At 47.3% G+C, this 15,396-nt stretch overlaps 1 protein-coding gene across 1 annotated transcript in view; it reads left to right on the top strand.

The window, feature by feature from the left end:
- The first annotated feature begins 3,242 nt into the window (after positions 1-3,242).
- Positions 3,243-15,396, top strand: part of PPP1R14C (protein phosphatase 1 regulatory inhibitor subunit 14C) — a 94,623-nt gene continuing 82,469 nt past the window's right edge. The window contains exon 1 of the mRNA XM_024122696.3: positions 3,243-4,181. Within this exon, the coding sequence (XP_023978464.1) occupies positions 3,879-4,181 (303 nt within the window). The 5' untranslated portion in view covers positions 3,243-3,878. The remainder of the gene's footprint in view (positions 4,182-15,396) is intronic.

Genomic DNA, 15,396 nt, shown 5'->3' with positions numbered 1-15,396 from the left:
GGAATGGACCACTCTTCCAGAACACTGGACGGTGAAGGGCGGAGGGCAGGAGGCCTTTGGCTGGACGGGGGATAACTGGCTCCTCTTGAAACAAATTTGACCTTAGTTTTACAGAAAGAGACAAACTATTCCACAGGCTAGGCTTACAAGAAGGCGCAGGGATACTTAATCTTTGTTAGAAGGGAAGAGCTGAAGCTATGGATTCTCCCCCCTGCTTTTCATCATCTCTGAACAGTCAGGTAAGAACTTCTGTTAATTGCCGAGACAAAATTTTAGAATTGTGACAGTGACTGTTATTGGCTCTGGTTAGTTATGCAAGTAGTGGCTAAGTTTATTTTGGAACTATGATTCCAAATTGTAGTACGTGATACAATCAAAGGCCCAGAATTAGGAAGGAAAAAAAAAGGGGTGGTGGCAGGGTGGGGAGAAGAGACAGTAGCCAGAGGAAAACTACACTGATATACTGTTAACAACATCGCTGCTCTCACTCCATAAACAATAACGAAATAATGGACTGTATTCTGCAAACTGAAAATACTGTGAGCAACCGATAGAATCCTCAGATGATAGAAGCTCATCTCTTGTGTTCTAGAAAACTCTCAGACCATTTAATTCACTAAAAACTATTCATTGTTTTTGATTAACTACCATTTTAAAAAACTTGTTTGCAGTAGAAATGAAGGGGTTTGCCCTGGACAAATTTACATTTTAATCTTAGAGATGAGAAATATCTTTGGTTTTGCTGAATTTAAATATTCATGTGTGTAAATGGTTTCTGGCCCGAGAATAATTCCCTTGTTCCCAAATATTTTGTCTTCAGTATTTGAAATCTGCAAAAACGGTAATTCTATTCTCCGTCAAGATTTGAACACTGAGTTTTGATTATTCAAACACTGAGTTGTGTGTGTGTGTGTGTGTGTGTATTTGTGGCAAGAGTGGGGCTGTGGAGTTCACTTCAAATGTAAATTATATCCTGGGTGGAGCTATTGGATTTATAGGAAGAGGAACTCTTGTTTACTTCAACTCATAATTCCAAGTCAAGGTGACTCATTTGGGCATCTGAAGGTCAGTGTACCCCTGGGAAGAGCCTGACTCTTCCCTGGCTATTTTTCTACAAGTTAGGATGCCTAAAACTCTAAATTTCTTCTTATATGTACTTAGTACTTGTCATTTTTGAAGTCATATAAGTGAAAGCTGAATTTTAAGCATAAAGGAAGAAATCTTATGCAGTGAGAAAAAAACTGACACAAGAGAGTCTCAGAAAGAACTTTGTGAATTTCTATAAATCCTTTGAAGTTATTATTGAATGACTGAATTCATTGTCCAAAGACTCAAAGTAAGGAGTTGGAATTTTCCACCCTTTGCCACACTCCTGGAAACCAGGCACAGTTTTCAAAATAATTGGTATGGCCAGTCCCCAACACCAGAATGAGGCCAAGATTTTATATAGTTTCTCCTTCATTAACTACAATTTTAGCTGTTTTTTGGTTTTGAAAGAAATTCTCCTGGTTAGTCCAGCTGGTTAAAGCTGGTGCTAGGTAACTTGGATAAGCGCCGGATGTCTCGAGGGGGTGATGTGGAGAACTGTCAGCCATCTCTAGGGGTGGGCTTCCCTGGTGGCGCAGTGGTTAAGAATCTGCCTGCCAATGCAGGGGACACGGGTTCGAGCCCTGGTCCGGGAAGATCCCACATGCCGCGGAGCAACTAAGCCCGTGTGCCACCACTACTGAGCCCGTGCACCACAACTACCGAAGCCCGCACGCCTAGAGCCCGTGCTCTGCAACGAGAGGCCACCGCAGTGAGAAGCCCGCTCGCCGCAACTAGAGAAAGTCCGTGCGCAGCAAGGAAGACCCAATGCAGCCAAAAATAAATAAATAAATTTATTAAACAAAAAAAAAATTGGTTAAGAGTCCGCCTGCCAATGCAGGGGACACGGGTTCGAGCCCTGGTCCGGGAAGATCCCACATGCCGCGGAGCAACTAAGCCCGTGTGCCACCACTACTGAGCCCGTGCACCACAACTACCGAAGCCCGCACGCCTAGAGCCCGTGCTCTGCAACGAGAGGCCACCGCAGTGAGAAGCCCGCTCGCCGCAACTAGAGAAAGTCCGTGCGCAGCAAGGAAGACCCAATGCAGCCAAAAATAAATAAATAAATTTATTAAACAAAAAAAAAATCTCTAGGAGCCAATGAGGGTAGTTTTGTCTCCCTTCTCCATGAAAGGTTGGGTGGGAAACCTACCACCTTAAGGACAGCTGGCCTCTTCCAGGGGGGCAGGGGTTTTTAGCCCTGACCCCCTCTAATTACAAGAAGAGTCCAAGACGCACACCAGCCACCTTCTTTCACACAATCCCCACTAGATCTTTCCTTTCACTCTTCAAGGCCAGACCTGTCCCGATGATGAACACTTGGGAAAATCCCTTCGCAGTCATGTTCTGGCTGGAAAACCCCAAGTGAAGGAATAAAGCGGACACAAATCTGGATAATGCAGACCAGGGCACCAGCCAGAAGAGTCAGGACAAAGCTGCTGGCTACTTTTATTTTCAGTGTCTTTATAGCTGTGAGTCTAGGAGCCCACCCGGAATCCTCTCCATCATAGAAAGTGTTCAGAGGAAATTGACTTGATTCTTTATCTCTGAGAAACTTACTTGAGTAGCTGCCAGTAACCTTTACCAGGTTTTTAAAAAGTTCATGAAAGCTACTTACTTGTGTTTGAACATCTTTGCGGTTTCTTTCAGTTGCCTGAACAGAAATGTATTGTTATGTACAACAGAAACATACTAGTGTCTCCCTATAATTTTACACACATACACATGCGGTTTTCTGTTTAGAACTTTCCTCCCCATCTCCTTGACCTAAACCGCATAAGCTCATTCATTTGTAACCCTTCTTGGCTGCCTGATGTTTTAAAAGGAGTCAGTCAGTGCTGTTACTTTGCTAGCTTCAAAGACGTTGTTTGGAAATGGTATTAAGAAAGCTGGCTATGCAGGGAATACAATACTAGAAATGTAAGACCAGTAACCAGCACTGACTCTTAGAGAAATATTTGCTGTCAGGATATCCCCAGTCCCTTGCCCAAGAGACATCAAGCCTTCTGCCCTTTAGATACAAAGATATCTGAATGCACTGTCTTTCAGGTGACAAGACACTGTGTAAGGGGGGGAAAACTGGTCTGAAGAGAATTTCTCAGGCGCGGTAATTGCCTGACTGCACAAACATCGCCTCGTCAGTTTTTCTCACTCCCCGAGAAAGGAAGTGGCACGGATACGAACGGGTGTTTGGAGCGGCGGGATGGGCCCGGGAGGGGAGGAGACGCCGCCCCGCCCTCAGAGGAGGCGGCAGGGAGAGGGGAACCTCTGCGAGGAACCTGCGCCTCGGCCCCTTCCCGCGTCCCCCGCCCCAGGCGGTCGCCAGCGCAGTCGCCGGCAGCGCCGGCCGAGGCGGCGGGAGAAGCGCAAGCCCCGTGTCCCGGAGGGCAGCGCACGGTCACCCGCGCAGAGCACCGGCCCTGGCCCCGGACCCGCGCCGGTCGCCCGTGCGTGTCTGCGCGCCCACACTCCCTCCGCAGCGCGCCCCTCCCACGCCCCGGGCCCGCTGCCTGCCGGGCGCCGGATCCGCCTCCGGGGCTGCACCCGGAGGGTCCTCGGCGGAGTCCCGAAGGCTGCGGCCCCCGCCCCTCCCTCCTCCCCGCCCTCCCCCGCCCGCGCTCCTCCGGGTCGCCGCGGCTCCTCCTCCAGACCTCCCCGCGAGCCGGCGGCGGCGCGGAGCAGGTGCTGACGAAGCCCGCGCATGCCGCTGCCCGGCCCGAGGCGGTAGCGGCGCCGGGCGCTCCGCCCGCCCCTCCTCCGGGCCGCACTCGGTCTCCGGCGCGCGCGGGGACATGTCGGTGGCGACGGGCAGCAGCGAGGCGGCCGGCGGGGCCGGCGGCGGCGGCGGCGCGCGGGTTTTCTTCCAGAGCCCCCGGGGCGGCGCCGGCGGCAGCCCGGGCTCGAGCAGCGGTTCGGGCTCCTCCCGGGAGGACTCGGCGCCCGTGGCCACGGCGTCCGCTGCCGGGCACGTTCAGCAGCAGCGGCGCCACCAGCAGGGAAAAGTGACAGTGAAATACGATCGCAAGGAGCTTCGGAAGCGGCTCGTGCTGGAGGAGTGGATCGTGGAGCAGCTGGGACAGCTTTACGGCTGCGAGGTACCTGGACGCGGGGCCGGGAGGGTCGGGGGCCTCGCCGGCCCCGCTGCGCAAACACAGGAATTCTCCAGGGCTCTGGCTCCCAGGCGCGCACCGCCCTGGCTCCTGGGGACCCAGGGCTGGGAGCGAGGCGCGGCGTGTTCGCTCTCCAGAGTGCCCTCTGGTGCCGGGGCGCAGCGATGGGGACGCCCTTCCTGGGTTCAGCTGCCGGGTGCCCGGAGAGCTGGGGGCCCCCTTGATGGCCGTGCCGAGGGCTGGGTCTTGCTCGGCGCGCTGCGTTTCTGCCGGCCCCGGGCTCTTCTCGGCTCCAGCTGCAGCTCCCCGAAGTGGGGCTCGGAGGGGATCACCCCGGCCGCGCGCAAACCCACGAGAACAGCGCTCACTACTGGGACCCTGGCAGACCCGGTTTTTGTGGAGGGGGAGCAGGGAAAAGACTGAAAGCTGCTTAACGGAGAGGAGAGGTTCTGGGGACCTTAGAGACCACCTCGGTTTCTGAAATATACAACAAAATCATAAGCTGAACGCCTTCCCTTTTCCAGCCAGCCCCGACGCACGTCCCCATAATTCGGCCTTGCATTACCAAAGCTGCACACGTTGGGCTTTGTTGAAGCAGCTTTCTTTCTTCCTGCTCAGTTTCAGTTACTCCCGTTGACGGGCGCAGAATGAGAGCCTTGGGCAACCTGGAAGGGTGCCTGGGTGGAAGGAAGGGAGCCTGCGGGTGGTGTGCGGGAAGCCCGGAATCGCCCAGTTCCCCCTCCGCCGCGACATTTACTTCCCACAGTTCGGGGGCTAAGCTTATACGCAAATCGGACTGCCGCGTCAGGAGAAATAGTTGATGTAAGGAGAAATATTTAGAATAAGCTGTAACAAAAGTATGGCAGAAAAATGACCGAAGCCAAAATGATCGCCCACGAGAGTCTTTAATAACAGTATTTGTAAATGAAGTATTCTACTTCTCTTAAGGGAGTGGAGTTTGGAAAGGGTGGAAGAATGAAGAGGGTTAATAATTAAGGATATGGTTTCTAAGTTAAAGCTAGGTTTGTGTCTATAGGGCTGTTACCCTCTACAGCAAAAATGAAAGCCAGATGAACCCACTGGCTTTTCCTCTGGTTTAGATTTCACACATTTTATGGCCTATTGTGAATACATATTTTCCTTAACATTCTCATCGCGCAAGGAAACAGCATTCTCATTACGGACTCCTGATGAATGATTCTGATATAATGAAACTTGACCATATGACTAATGGGCTTGTAAAAATATATTGTTTCTCCAGCCCAGCTCTTATAAAAAGCCATTTTAATTGCATAAATAAAACTGGCCAAAATAGGAAGTGTTTATGGGTTTTTTTAAAATAGGAAGTTGGCAAAACTCTTTAAAGAAACAATATATTTGATTTAGATGGGATTACTGTGGGATGGATGGATGTGCTCAGTCTTGCCTCTGTAGAATCCAATTACTTTTCACTTATTTCATACTGGTCTCTATACTCCATTTTGGGTTTGGAGAAGATTTGGGTTAATAGAGAAACTATTGTTGAAATTAACATGATTTAGCAATGTTCTTTTTATGGGAGACTAAATAGATGTAGCTTGGGAAAGAGTTCTAGCCTCTCAGCAGGTTGGCAAATCATATATTTTTAAGGTTCTTCTGAATAATTGGAAAAAAATGAAAGATTGAATACTCACTGTATTAAACATGTAGGTTAGGTACTATTTTAAAGGGTAAATATGACCTTGACTCTTTTCCTTGTACTTCTCCCATTTCAGACCTCAACGTATAGCAAACAGCTAGAGTTGAGAGGTTTTGTGGTGAAATGACACAAGATACTATAGGCTGCCCGCGTGTCATTAAAATGGGGCAAATATTCCTCTTCAAGTTGCTCTGTCATTTTAGGTTGAAGAAATATAAGTCATTGAGAGGGTTGTTGGCAATTTGTAAATACTATATTGATGCTACACCTTTGTTGAATAATAAAAAGCCTGTGGACTAATAAGTAGCCACATAAGGGATTGTCTTCTGCCATCTATTTTTCCACTGGTAGGGCTCTATTTTTAGCTTCATTTCTCTGGTCTGGTAGCCTTTCCTTGCTTATAGCTTCAAGTATTTCAGCCTCTGGTTTGTGAATCGAGAAGGACCTACCTGGCTTGTAGCTCTGAATCTCATGAATATGAAGGTTAGGAAATGTCCTTTTTTTACACTTAAAATTGATAATGTCTCCAAATGTGTAGCCTGTGAAATTGACACGGAAAGCCAGCTTGCCAGACTTCGAACCAGCCAGAGGCCTGAGCTATCTGCCAGATTGGGGGTCTTCCAGATGAACATGTATTTCATTTCAGAAGAACTTGCATCAGGCAGGTTAGCAGTTAGATGACTTGTCCTTTCCAGAATAGAAAATAGTGGTCTTTTAGAGTGGCATAAAGTATGATATTTAAAATTAGAAAGGAGTGGGAGAGAAGAAATACACAGAATAACTTCCTGGCTATGGTTTTATCTAGAAGTTTGCAATCGGTTTTATACGGAGAATAATACAGAGACAGAATTTATGGAGTACTTATATTATGCACTGCGTGTTGTTCCAGGCACTGATTCATTTAGTCATTACAACAACCCATATGAAGAGAGTGCTGTTATCATATCTGTTTTACAGATGAGGAAACTGAGACACAGAGAGATTAAGAGGCTTTCCCAAGTTCACATAGCTGGTGAATGTCACTGGGTGAGGTGGGGTAAGAACCCAGCAGTGTGGCTCTGGTCCATGTTCTAAGCACCGAGCCTGCTTATAACTCTGCAGGGTCCTGTGCAAGAGAACAGATGGAGGCCCTCATAGCATGTGTCTGAATGTTTAAAAGTTACGAATCAAGCTAATGAGCATTTATATATATTCTATCCTCCTACCTTGGCAAAGATATCTTCATAATGGCCTGGAAAGCTAGGCTTGAACTTTGAATTCTCAGATTTCCCAGAGCTCAGAGCTGGTTGGGAGAATCTTCCCCTGGGCCAGGACCTGCTTCCCTCGGTTCTTCACCTGTGATACCTTCAATGAGGTAAAGGGCATCGTGTCCACTTGCATGTCCAGTCTGTCCACACCCTCTGCGCCCCCCCAACTGTACCTCTGGCTCCAACCAGTGGCAAGGTCCCCTTTGGGAGGCCAGACCTGGAAGGAGCCTGTTTATGCCCTGGAAGTGTCCTGGTATTTGATCAGGGAATTCTGGGGACTCAGAGTGTAGCCTAAAACCAGATGGAGGGATACCGGCTCTGGATGGGTAAGTCCAGTGGCAAGGTCCCCTTTGGGAGGCCAGACCTGGAAGGAGCCTGTTCATGCCCTGGAAGTGTCCTGGTATTTGATCAGGGAATTCTGGGGACTCAGAGTGTAGCCTAAAACCAGATGGAGGGATACCGGCTCTGGATGGATAAGTCCACCTGGTTCCAGGAACTCTACAGGAAGATGAGTGGGACCCAGGGCTGCGGCCCCTCCTACACAGTCTAAGGGTGGTATTGTTAAACACCACATCGTACATACAGCAGAAACTAACACAACATTGTAAAGCAACTATATGCCAATAACAATTAATAACCCCCCCCACATCATACAGCCTTTTGGATACATAAATAAATGTCTTTATAGATTCTAAAATGATTATTTAAGTTTATAGTTATTTTCCATTTCATCTTCTTGTACAGGTAGTTACATTTTCACCTAGGAATTTGCTTATAACAGAACTGCTAGGTTAAATCTACATCCACATGTAAGAATTTCTGTTTCAAGACATTTTCATGTCTCTCCCAAACCCTGATAGTTTTTAAGAGCATTTGATATCTGGCATAGTGTCTACTTTGACGAGTATTGCAAGAGGACTAAACTGGATAAGTCATGTCAATTTTTCCCATCTTGCCCAACATCAAGATAACATCTGTACTTCCCGTTTTGCAGTTTGATTTGCTTTGGAAATAAAAGCCTGTTGTTAACTTCGGATTACTGAAACGCCTGCAGCAGCCTAGCCATGAACAGACTTGTACACTGAGGGTATCTCCTGGGTTATCCTGAATGTCCATTTAGGGGGGCTTTCCTTTTGCTGCAGCTATCTGCATTTTAAAAAGTGGTTTCTGGGGCTTCCCTGGTGGCGCAGTGGTTGAGAGTCCGCCTGCCGATGCAGAGAACACGGGTTCGTGCCCCGGTCCGGGAAGATCCCACATGCCGCGGAGCGGCTAGGTCCGTGAGCCATGGCCGCTGAGCCTGTGCGTCCGGAGCCTGTGCTCCGCAACGGGAGAGGCCACAGCAGTGAGAGGCCTGCGTACTGCAAAAATAAAATAAAAAATAAAAAGTGGTTTCTGGCACATTACACTTTTTCATCTTCCCTTACTCCTTACCATCCTCATTCTGTAAGTCAGCGGTTCTCAAAATTTTTTGACTGTGGCCCTAGAAAGAAACAGTCTTGCTGCCTGATACATACACTGACACATGGGTGGATGAAAACAGAGATTCACAAAGCGCCACTTAATGTTGCCATGTATGTGAAAGAAAAATTACAAAGTTAATATAAAATATGACTTTATTAATGTTGAAATACAATATTCTGTTCTATTTAATTTATCACAATTGCTGGTTGTGACCTTCTAAATTGATTTCATAACACATTTTGGGGTTGTAACCTGCCATTAAAAAAATACTGCCCCTGAAGGGGAAAAGCTTAAACATATATAAGATAATTAGCTAAAATTTATTGAGTGCTTTCTGTGTATCAGGTATGGTTCATGGAATTCTAGTAACAACCTCTGATATTCCCATTTCATGGATGTGGAAACTGAGGCACAGAGAAGTCAAGAAGTTGCCCCAGGCCCCTCAGCTGGGACACAGCAGAGCAGGGCTGTGTCCAGAAAGTCAGCTGTACCTTAATCACTGCTTCTTGAGGTGGGGCAGTGCCTGGCACCTTCTTGAACCCCTGTAGGTTGCCTACTCCCCTGATGCAGCTGTTGTAACTTCTGAGTGGACTGATGTTGCATGTAGGGGGACACCAGTGTCCGTGGATTTGTTCTTGGATCAGACCTCCTGTTTTTAGTTCAGGTCGTTGCTCTGTTCTCGATTCCTACTCTGCAACACCAAATTAGCCTGCTTTGCTGCTTTGTTCGTCCCTCAGCTGGAAGGTAGAAAGTGCTGTCTAGAAGATGGTTTGTGGATTATGTGGTGAATCCCCATTTGTGTAGGTATTTGAGAATGAATAGACTTTTAAACCAAACTGCTTAAAAAAAAAAACTCCATAAACACAATCTGTAAAATATTAAGGAATAAATTAAACATGTTAAAAGTCTGTGAATAAAAGAATTCTAAATTGCCAAAGGATGAAATGAAAACTATACTTCACAGGTTTCCCTTTGGAACAATGGTTAGGGAAATTTGGTGTGGAGGCGGTGATTAAAAGAGTACATTCTTCAAAGCGAGGTGAACCTGAAAGGTACGTTGGCCCCAGCATTTAGTAGTGCTTAGAGATTGGGCAATTTCCTTAACCTCGCTGAGCCCCACTTTCGCCCTGCTTTTAAGGGAATAGTGCTGGCCCCTTTGTGGTGGTGTTATGAAGACCGAATGGGTCAACACTGGACCTTAGTCGGTGCTGTAGTTTGAATCATAACGAGCCACTAACTGTTGGTCATTCTCTGTGATGTGGGAGAGCAGGAGGGGGTTCTAAAAGAAGTATTCATACCTATTTGGTGGTAGAATTTGGAGACGGATGTGAGGTTAGAGGCGTTGGTGTATTTTTGAACTTGAACAGGGGCAAATATTCGCTCTGTCGTTCCCTTTTTTCCTAGAGCCTTCCTCATTCTGGAAGTTCCTGTGGGTTTTCATGTATGTGGAGAGAAGTTAGGCATCAACAATTTGAAGGCAGGATTGGTCTGAATTTTCTTTGTCTGTGTTCCTTGTAGGGCACAGTTCTTCGGCCCTTAAGCGTTTATCTGAGTGAATGAAGAAGGGTCAACCTTCCGAAAACCTTTTAAAAGTCATTGATCTTTTAGTACCGGCTTATTTGGTAGTGCTCCTTTATCATACTCATGGCTATGGAAAAAAACTGATCCAGGGTTTTGTTACAATCATCTATATCAAGCTCTTGCATCATTACTGTTCTATTTCAGCATTTTTGGATATGCACCTACCTCCATTGACCTATTTGCTCAAAACAGGAATTTAAAGGCAGTAGTCGCAGCTAATTGATTTTTAAGCTTAGACTGAGCGAATTCTTTTGAAAACTGAATCTTCCTCAGGTCTCCCCTCCACTCTTTTCCTTTGCTTCTACTGTTCCCCTCGCCACACTAGCCTACCTGCCCTTCTCATCTCTGACACCTGTTTGTTTCCAGTATCTTCCGTTTTTCTCTCACCTTTGAAACAACGTGGCTTCATAGGGTACCCTTGCCCAGCTCATAGTCTCCTCAAAGACATCATCTCTTTCTAGGTGGAGGGCACAACTGAGTCTGTTTCATTTTCCATGTGGTGTGTGCACCATGTGCATAATTGCATTTTGTAGTTTACTCTCTTGTCTCCCGTTTCCTGCACTTGTCTATTTCACACCTTCACCTGTCTTTTAAAAAATTATAATAATTATTCTTTTTTATTTTGTTTTTGGCTACGTTGGGTCTTCGTTGCTGCGCACGGGCTTTCTCTAGTTGCGGCCAGCGGGGGCTACTCTTCGTTGCGGCGCGCGGGCTTCTCATCGCGGTGGCTTCTCTTGTTGCGCAGCACGGGCTCTAGGCACGTGGGCTTCAGTAGTTGTGGCGCACGGGCTTAGTTGCTCCACGGCAACTAAGATCCATGGGATCTTCCCGGACCAGGGCTTGAACCCGTGTCCCCTGCGTTGGCAGGTGGATTCTTAACCACTGTGCCACGAGGGAAGCCCCCACCTGTGTTTTCAAGGCATCCTTTCTGTTACCTGCCCTGCCCCTTGCAGCCTCCCGCTGTTCTAGCCAATCCATCCACCCTCCCGGACACTTCCTTCTCTTAATTACCTTCCTACCTGGGCTGCTTTTCAACCTCCTCCTTTCACCCCAGCACATACACAAGTTGCAGTGTTTCTTTCCCTTACCAACAACCTCCTACCACAAAAATGCTTCCCTTTCTCAATCCTGCACTCCCTCTGGTTACTGCCCTATCTTCTCCTTCCCTTACTATTTTTCCAGATCTTTCTCCCCCCATGACACCCACTGTTTATCCACTGCAATCTGATGTTGGCTCCTCGCATGGCTTCCCTGAGGATCTTCTTGCCTTTCAGTCCAGTGGTTTGTTTGGGTCTTTATTTTACTTGACCTTCTGAGGCATTAGGTGCCCTTCACCATTTCCTAGGGAAGCCTTTGAGCAGTCCTCTCCTGGCTCTCATCCTAATCTCTAGCTACCCTTCCAGCCTCCTTTCTGGCTTTTCGTCCTCTGCCCGCCTCTTCAGTGACGTCACACTGGCTCTGTCTTTGGGCCTCTGCTCTATTCTTTCTATTTTTTCCCCACTCCTGCATCCTCTTTCTGGTTGATATGAATACTCCTGTGGCTTCAGTTGCTGTCCATATCCTGACAACTCTTCAATCTGTATATTTAGCCCTGATCTGTTTTCTGAGTACCAGACATACTCCGATGCCCCGTGGGAACCTCAACTTTAGCTGCTCTGAAACTGAGTTTCTCATTTTCCTCTGCAACCTGCCCCTCTTCCTCAGTTCCCTGGGTGAATGGTAGGCACGCTGTCCACAGGTGTCCCAGCCAAGAGTATGCTGGCATCCTCCTCTGACCTCTTCCTGCGGGTCACATCCAGCAGTCAGGAGGTCTTGTTGACGCCTGCTTCTTAGAGCTCTGGAATCTGATTCTTTGGCTTCTCACTGCCACCGCTTTAGTCCAGCACCATGTAATTTCTCACCTGTATTATACAAGAGACACTTGGTCTCATGTTGCTCAAATTACTGCTACTACTAGCGCTAGTACTACTACCAGCCCTCTACTGTCGCTGCTGTTATTACTACCTTCCGCTACTCAAGCAGCTCTCGGTCGAGGGCCAGGTGATTTATACATTTTATCTCCTCCAATCGATCCTGACAGGAACTTTATGAGGTGGGTGGCATTATCGTAATTTCTTCTCGTTATAGAGGAAGAAACTGAGGTCAGAGAAGTTGTCCCTTGTCCTTGTTCAAGGTCACACTGACTCCCAACGTCACATAGCCTCGATGCTACCATTGCTCCCAGCAGCTGCATTTATTAAGTTCTTACTTCACAACCCGTCCTTCCTGAGCCCCCGTTCATTCCCTACAGTAACTCTGCAAGGCAGGTAGAGAGACAGGTACAGAGAGCTTGAGCGACAGGTCCCAGTGAGAGGCCACGTCATTCTCAAGTTGCAGAGGCCGGAGCGGAGCCCTGTCTCTGGTTCCTGGGCTGGGGTCTTCTCCTCTGGTCCTTCGTCTCCAGCTCTCCCTCACCACGGGAGCTTCAGAGCCCCCTCCACACGGCCGGCTGGAGTGTTTCTAAAATCCTGATCGGATCCAATCCCTCCCCACAGCCTTCAGGATACGCCTGCGACAAGGCTCAGGGCTCTGCTGCTGCCCCCCTCTGGTCTCAGCTCCTTCCCCCACCCCACCCTTGCTTCCTCAGTTATCAAGCGAGATCCTAGTGCAGGTCAGGCAGGAACCCCTTCCCGTTTGTCTCTCTCTGCCAGAATCACCTCTCCCTCCCTACTCCTCCTCCTCACCTGCCTACCTCTTACCTGTTCTCCAGGAAACCTCTGTCACAGGTGTCCTCACTGGCAGGCTGGCTGATAGGCCTTTGCTGGCTTGTTCTCACCCCTGTCTCGGCACCTTTCTGTAATCCTGTCTCCTGCAGCTTCTGAGATCAAAATCTTGTGGTCTCTGCAGCCCTAGTGGCCTCTTGCCTCCTGGCTGCACTCAGGGGTCCAGGACCTGGCTGTCAAGTGAGTGACGCAGAAACTGGTCCCCTAGACCAGATGGCAGCATCTTCCAGTGCCGTGCATTTCAGAAATACATACCCCAAATTAAGTGCATTAATGTAATTTGGCTCTGCCTGTATTAAAAATCTGCTCTCCATGGGACTTCCCTGGCAGTCCAGTGGTTAAGACCCTGAGCTTCTACTGCAGGGAGCGTGGGTTTGATCCCTGGTTGGGGAACTAAGGTCCCGCGAGCTGCACGCAGTGCAGCCAAAAACAAAAAAAAATCTGCTCTTCTATCGTTGACCTGATGTTTCAGTTCTTTTTCATGCTTAGGAATTATATACATGTGGTTTTTTGAAACTGTGAGCTAAAAGGACATTATGATGGAATAAGGCACAGATGCCCGGGTGATGAAAGTCTTCAAAGGAAGTAATCACACATTACTGCCATTCTGCTCTGTAATTTTAACTTTTCAGTATGTACAAGAATATTATTTTGTTTGCACAGTAATCGTTCATTTCTTTGGAAGTGGAGATGCTTGCTGTGCTGGGAAGGGGTGAGGGCTTTTCCATTAGAAGATAAGATTCAGGGGCCTCCCTGGTGGCACAGTGGTTGAGAATCTGCCTGCCAATGCAAGGGACACGGGTTCGAGCCCTGGTCTGGGAAGATCCCACATGCCGCGGAGCAACTGGGCCCGTGAGCCACAACTACTGAGCCTGCGCGTATGGGGCCTGTGCTCCGCAACGAGAGGCCGCGACAGTGAGAGGCCCGCGCACCGCGATGAAGAGTGGCCCCCACTCGCCGCAACTAGAGAAAGCCCTCGCACAGAAACGAAGACCCAACACAGCAAAAATAAATAAATAAATAAAATTTAAAAAAAAAAAAAGAAGATAAGGTTCGGAGCGACAGGCTCACACAAATCTTGATAGAACAAGGAATGAAAGCCAGGATTCCAGCCTCTACTTAAAAGTTCCGGCCAGTAAATTCTCACCAGGTTTTTCTTAGTCACCACTGGCATTTTGGAAATCTGTTCCACTGTGTAAAAGCTCAGAAAAAAGAAGAGACCAGAGTGTGAATTAGTCTGTAAAGCACCACTTGATGGTTGAGGAAAAAATGATCACAGAAGGGCTTTTCCTTTTTGAAAGAATCCTTAGGTCAAACCGTGGAAAGACCTGTGGAGGGAAGGAATATTCATTCATTCCAGCAGATATTTACATAGATGGGGAAAGAGGAAGAAGATGCCTTCATCCATTTAAACTGTATAAGAGAAAAAGAGAAAGTAAAGGAACCCTTCCTGTTACAGGGGAAGAATGGAAGTGTCCATATGATTGGAAGCCCTCTGAGGGTGGCAACTATTTCCTGTTCACGGTTGTATTAGTGTTTTCAATACATTTATTTACCACATAGTGGTTGTGTATTTCTTCCTTTACTCAAAGCCTGTTTTCGGGAGAGTTTATCTTAAATTCATTGACATTATAATGTAAATGACTAAAAACACTTTATCGTTCATGTTAATAGGAAGTAAGAGAAAGTCGTCATTTCATAGCTGAACTTCAGGAGTGAATACACAGGGCAGGCTGTATCATTTGTGGGCTGTGGGACCATGTTGGCATCTATGAGATCTATAACTCAAAACGTGTTCCCAGTATGATGTGGTGGGAAGGGTCCTGGCCTCTGTTCTAGCAGGGCTGCCGCTTACCAGCCAGATGACCTTGGCAAGTCATTTTCACGATAGGCTTTTGTTTCCAGGTTTTCTTTCCTCATCTAAACAAAAAAAAAAAAAAAAAAAAAAGAGGGAAGTCTAGGGCTTTCAAGCTCTGATCTTTATAGAGATTCTATAATAAAGCTGACCGTGCATTGGAGAAAATGAGATTTATTAAAGAGAGGGTGATATTTAAAGCAGTAATAGAGGGTCTTTCCTCTCAAGGCAAACCTGAGACAGTTAGACTAGTTCACCAAAGGATCATCTGATTTACATAGTCATTTCAGTAGCTAAAGTGAGTGTCTCCAAACTTCCCTTGCATGATGTCTTATGTGATGCCACTTGGATGGGAAGGATCCAGCTGAGAAGCCTTTTTAAAAAAACCCTCTTTCCCCCTCCACCACTTCCTCCCCACTGTTGATTTCCAAGTTAAATTTGAAATCTAACAGTGCAGATACTCAGAGCTACGCTATCTGCCTTTTTTTTTTTTTTTTGCATTTAATTGGGTTAACTTTTAAGAAGAGCTGGCATATTTGACTTAAAGCTTTTAGGCATATAAGTTATAATATTGCCTGTTGGAGGCCTTTCCTGTTATTATTTGTCCATTATCTTG

The sequence above is a fragment of the Physeter macrocephalus genome, chromosome 10 (genome assembly GCF_002837175.3).
Source record: "Physeter macrocephalus isolate SW-GA chromosome 10, ASM283717v5, whole genome shotgun sequence".
Classification (NCBI taxonomy): Eukaryota; Metazoa; Chordata; class Mammalia; order Artiodactyla; family Physeteridae; genus Physeter; species Physeter macrocephalus.
The sequence above is the reverse complement of the archived record's forward strand: the minus strand, read 5'-3'. Positions and strand labels throughout refer to the sequence as shown.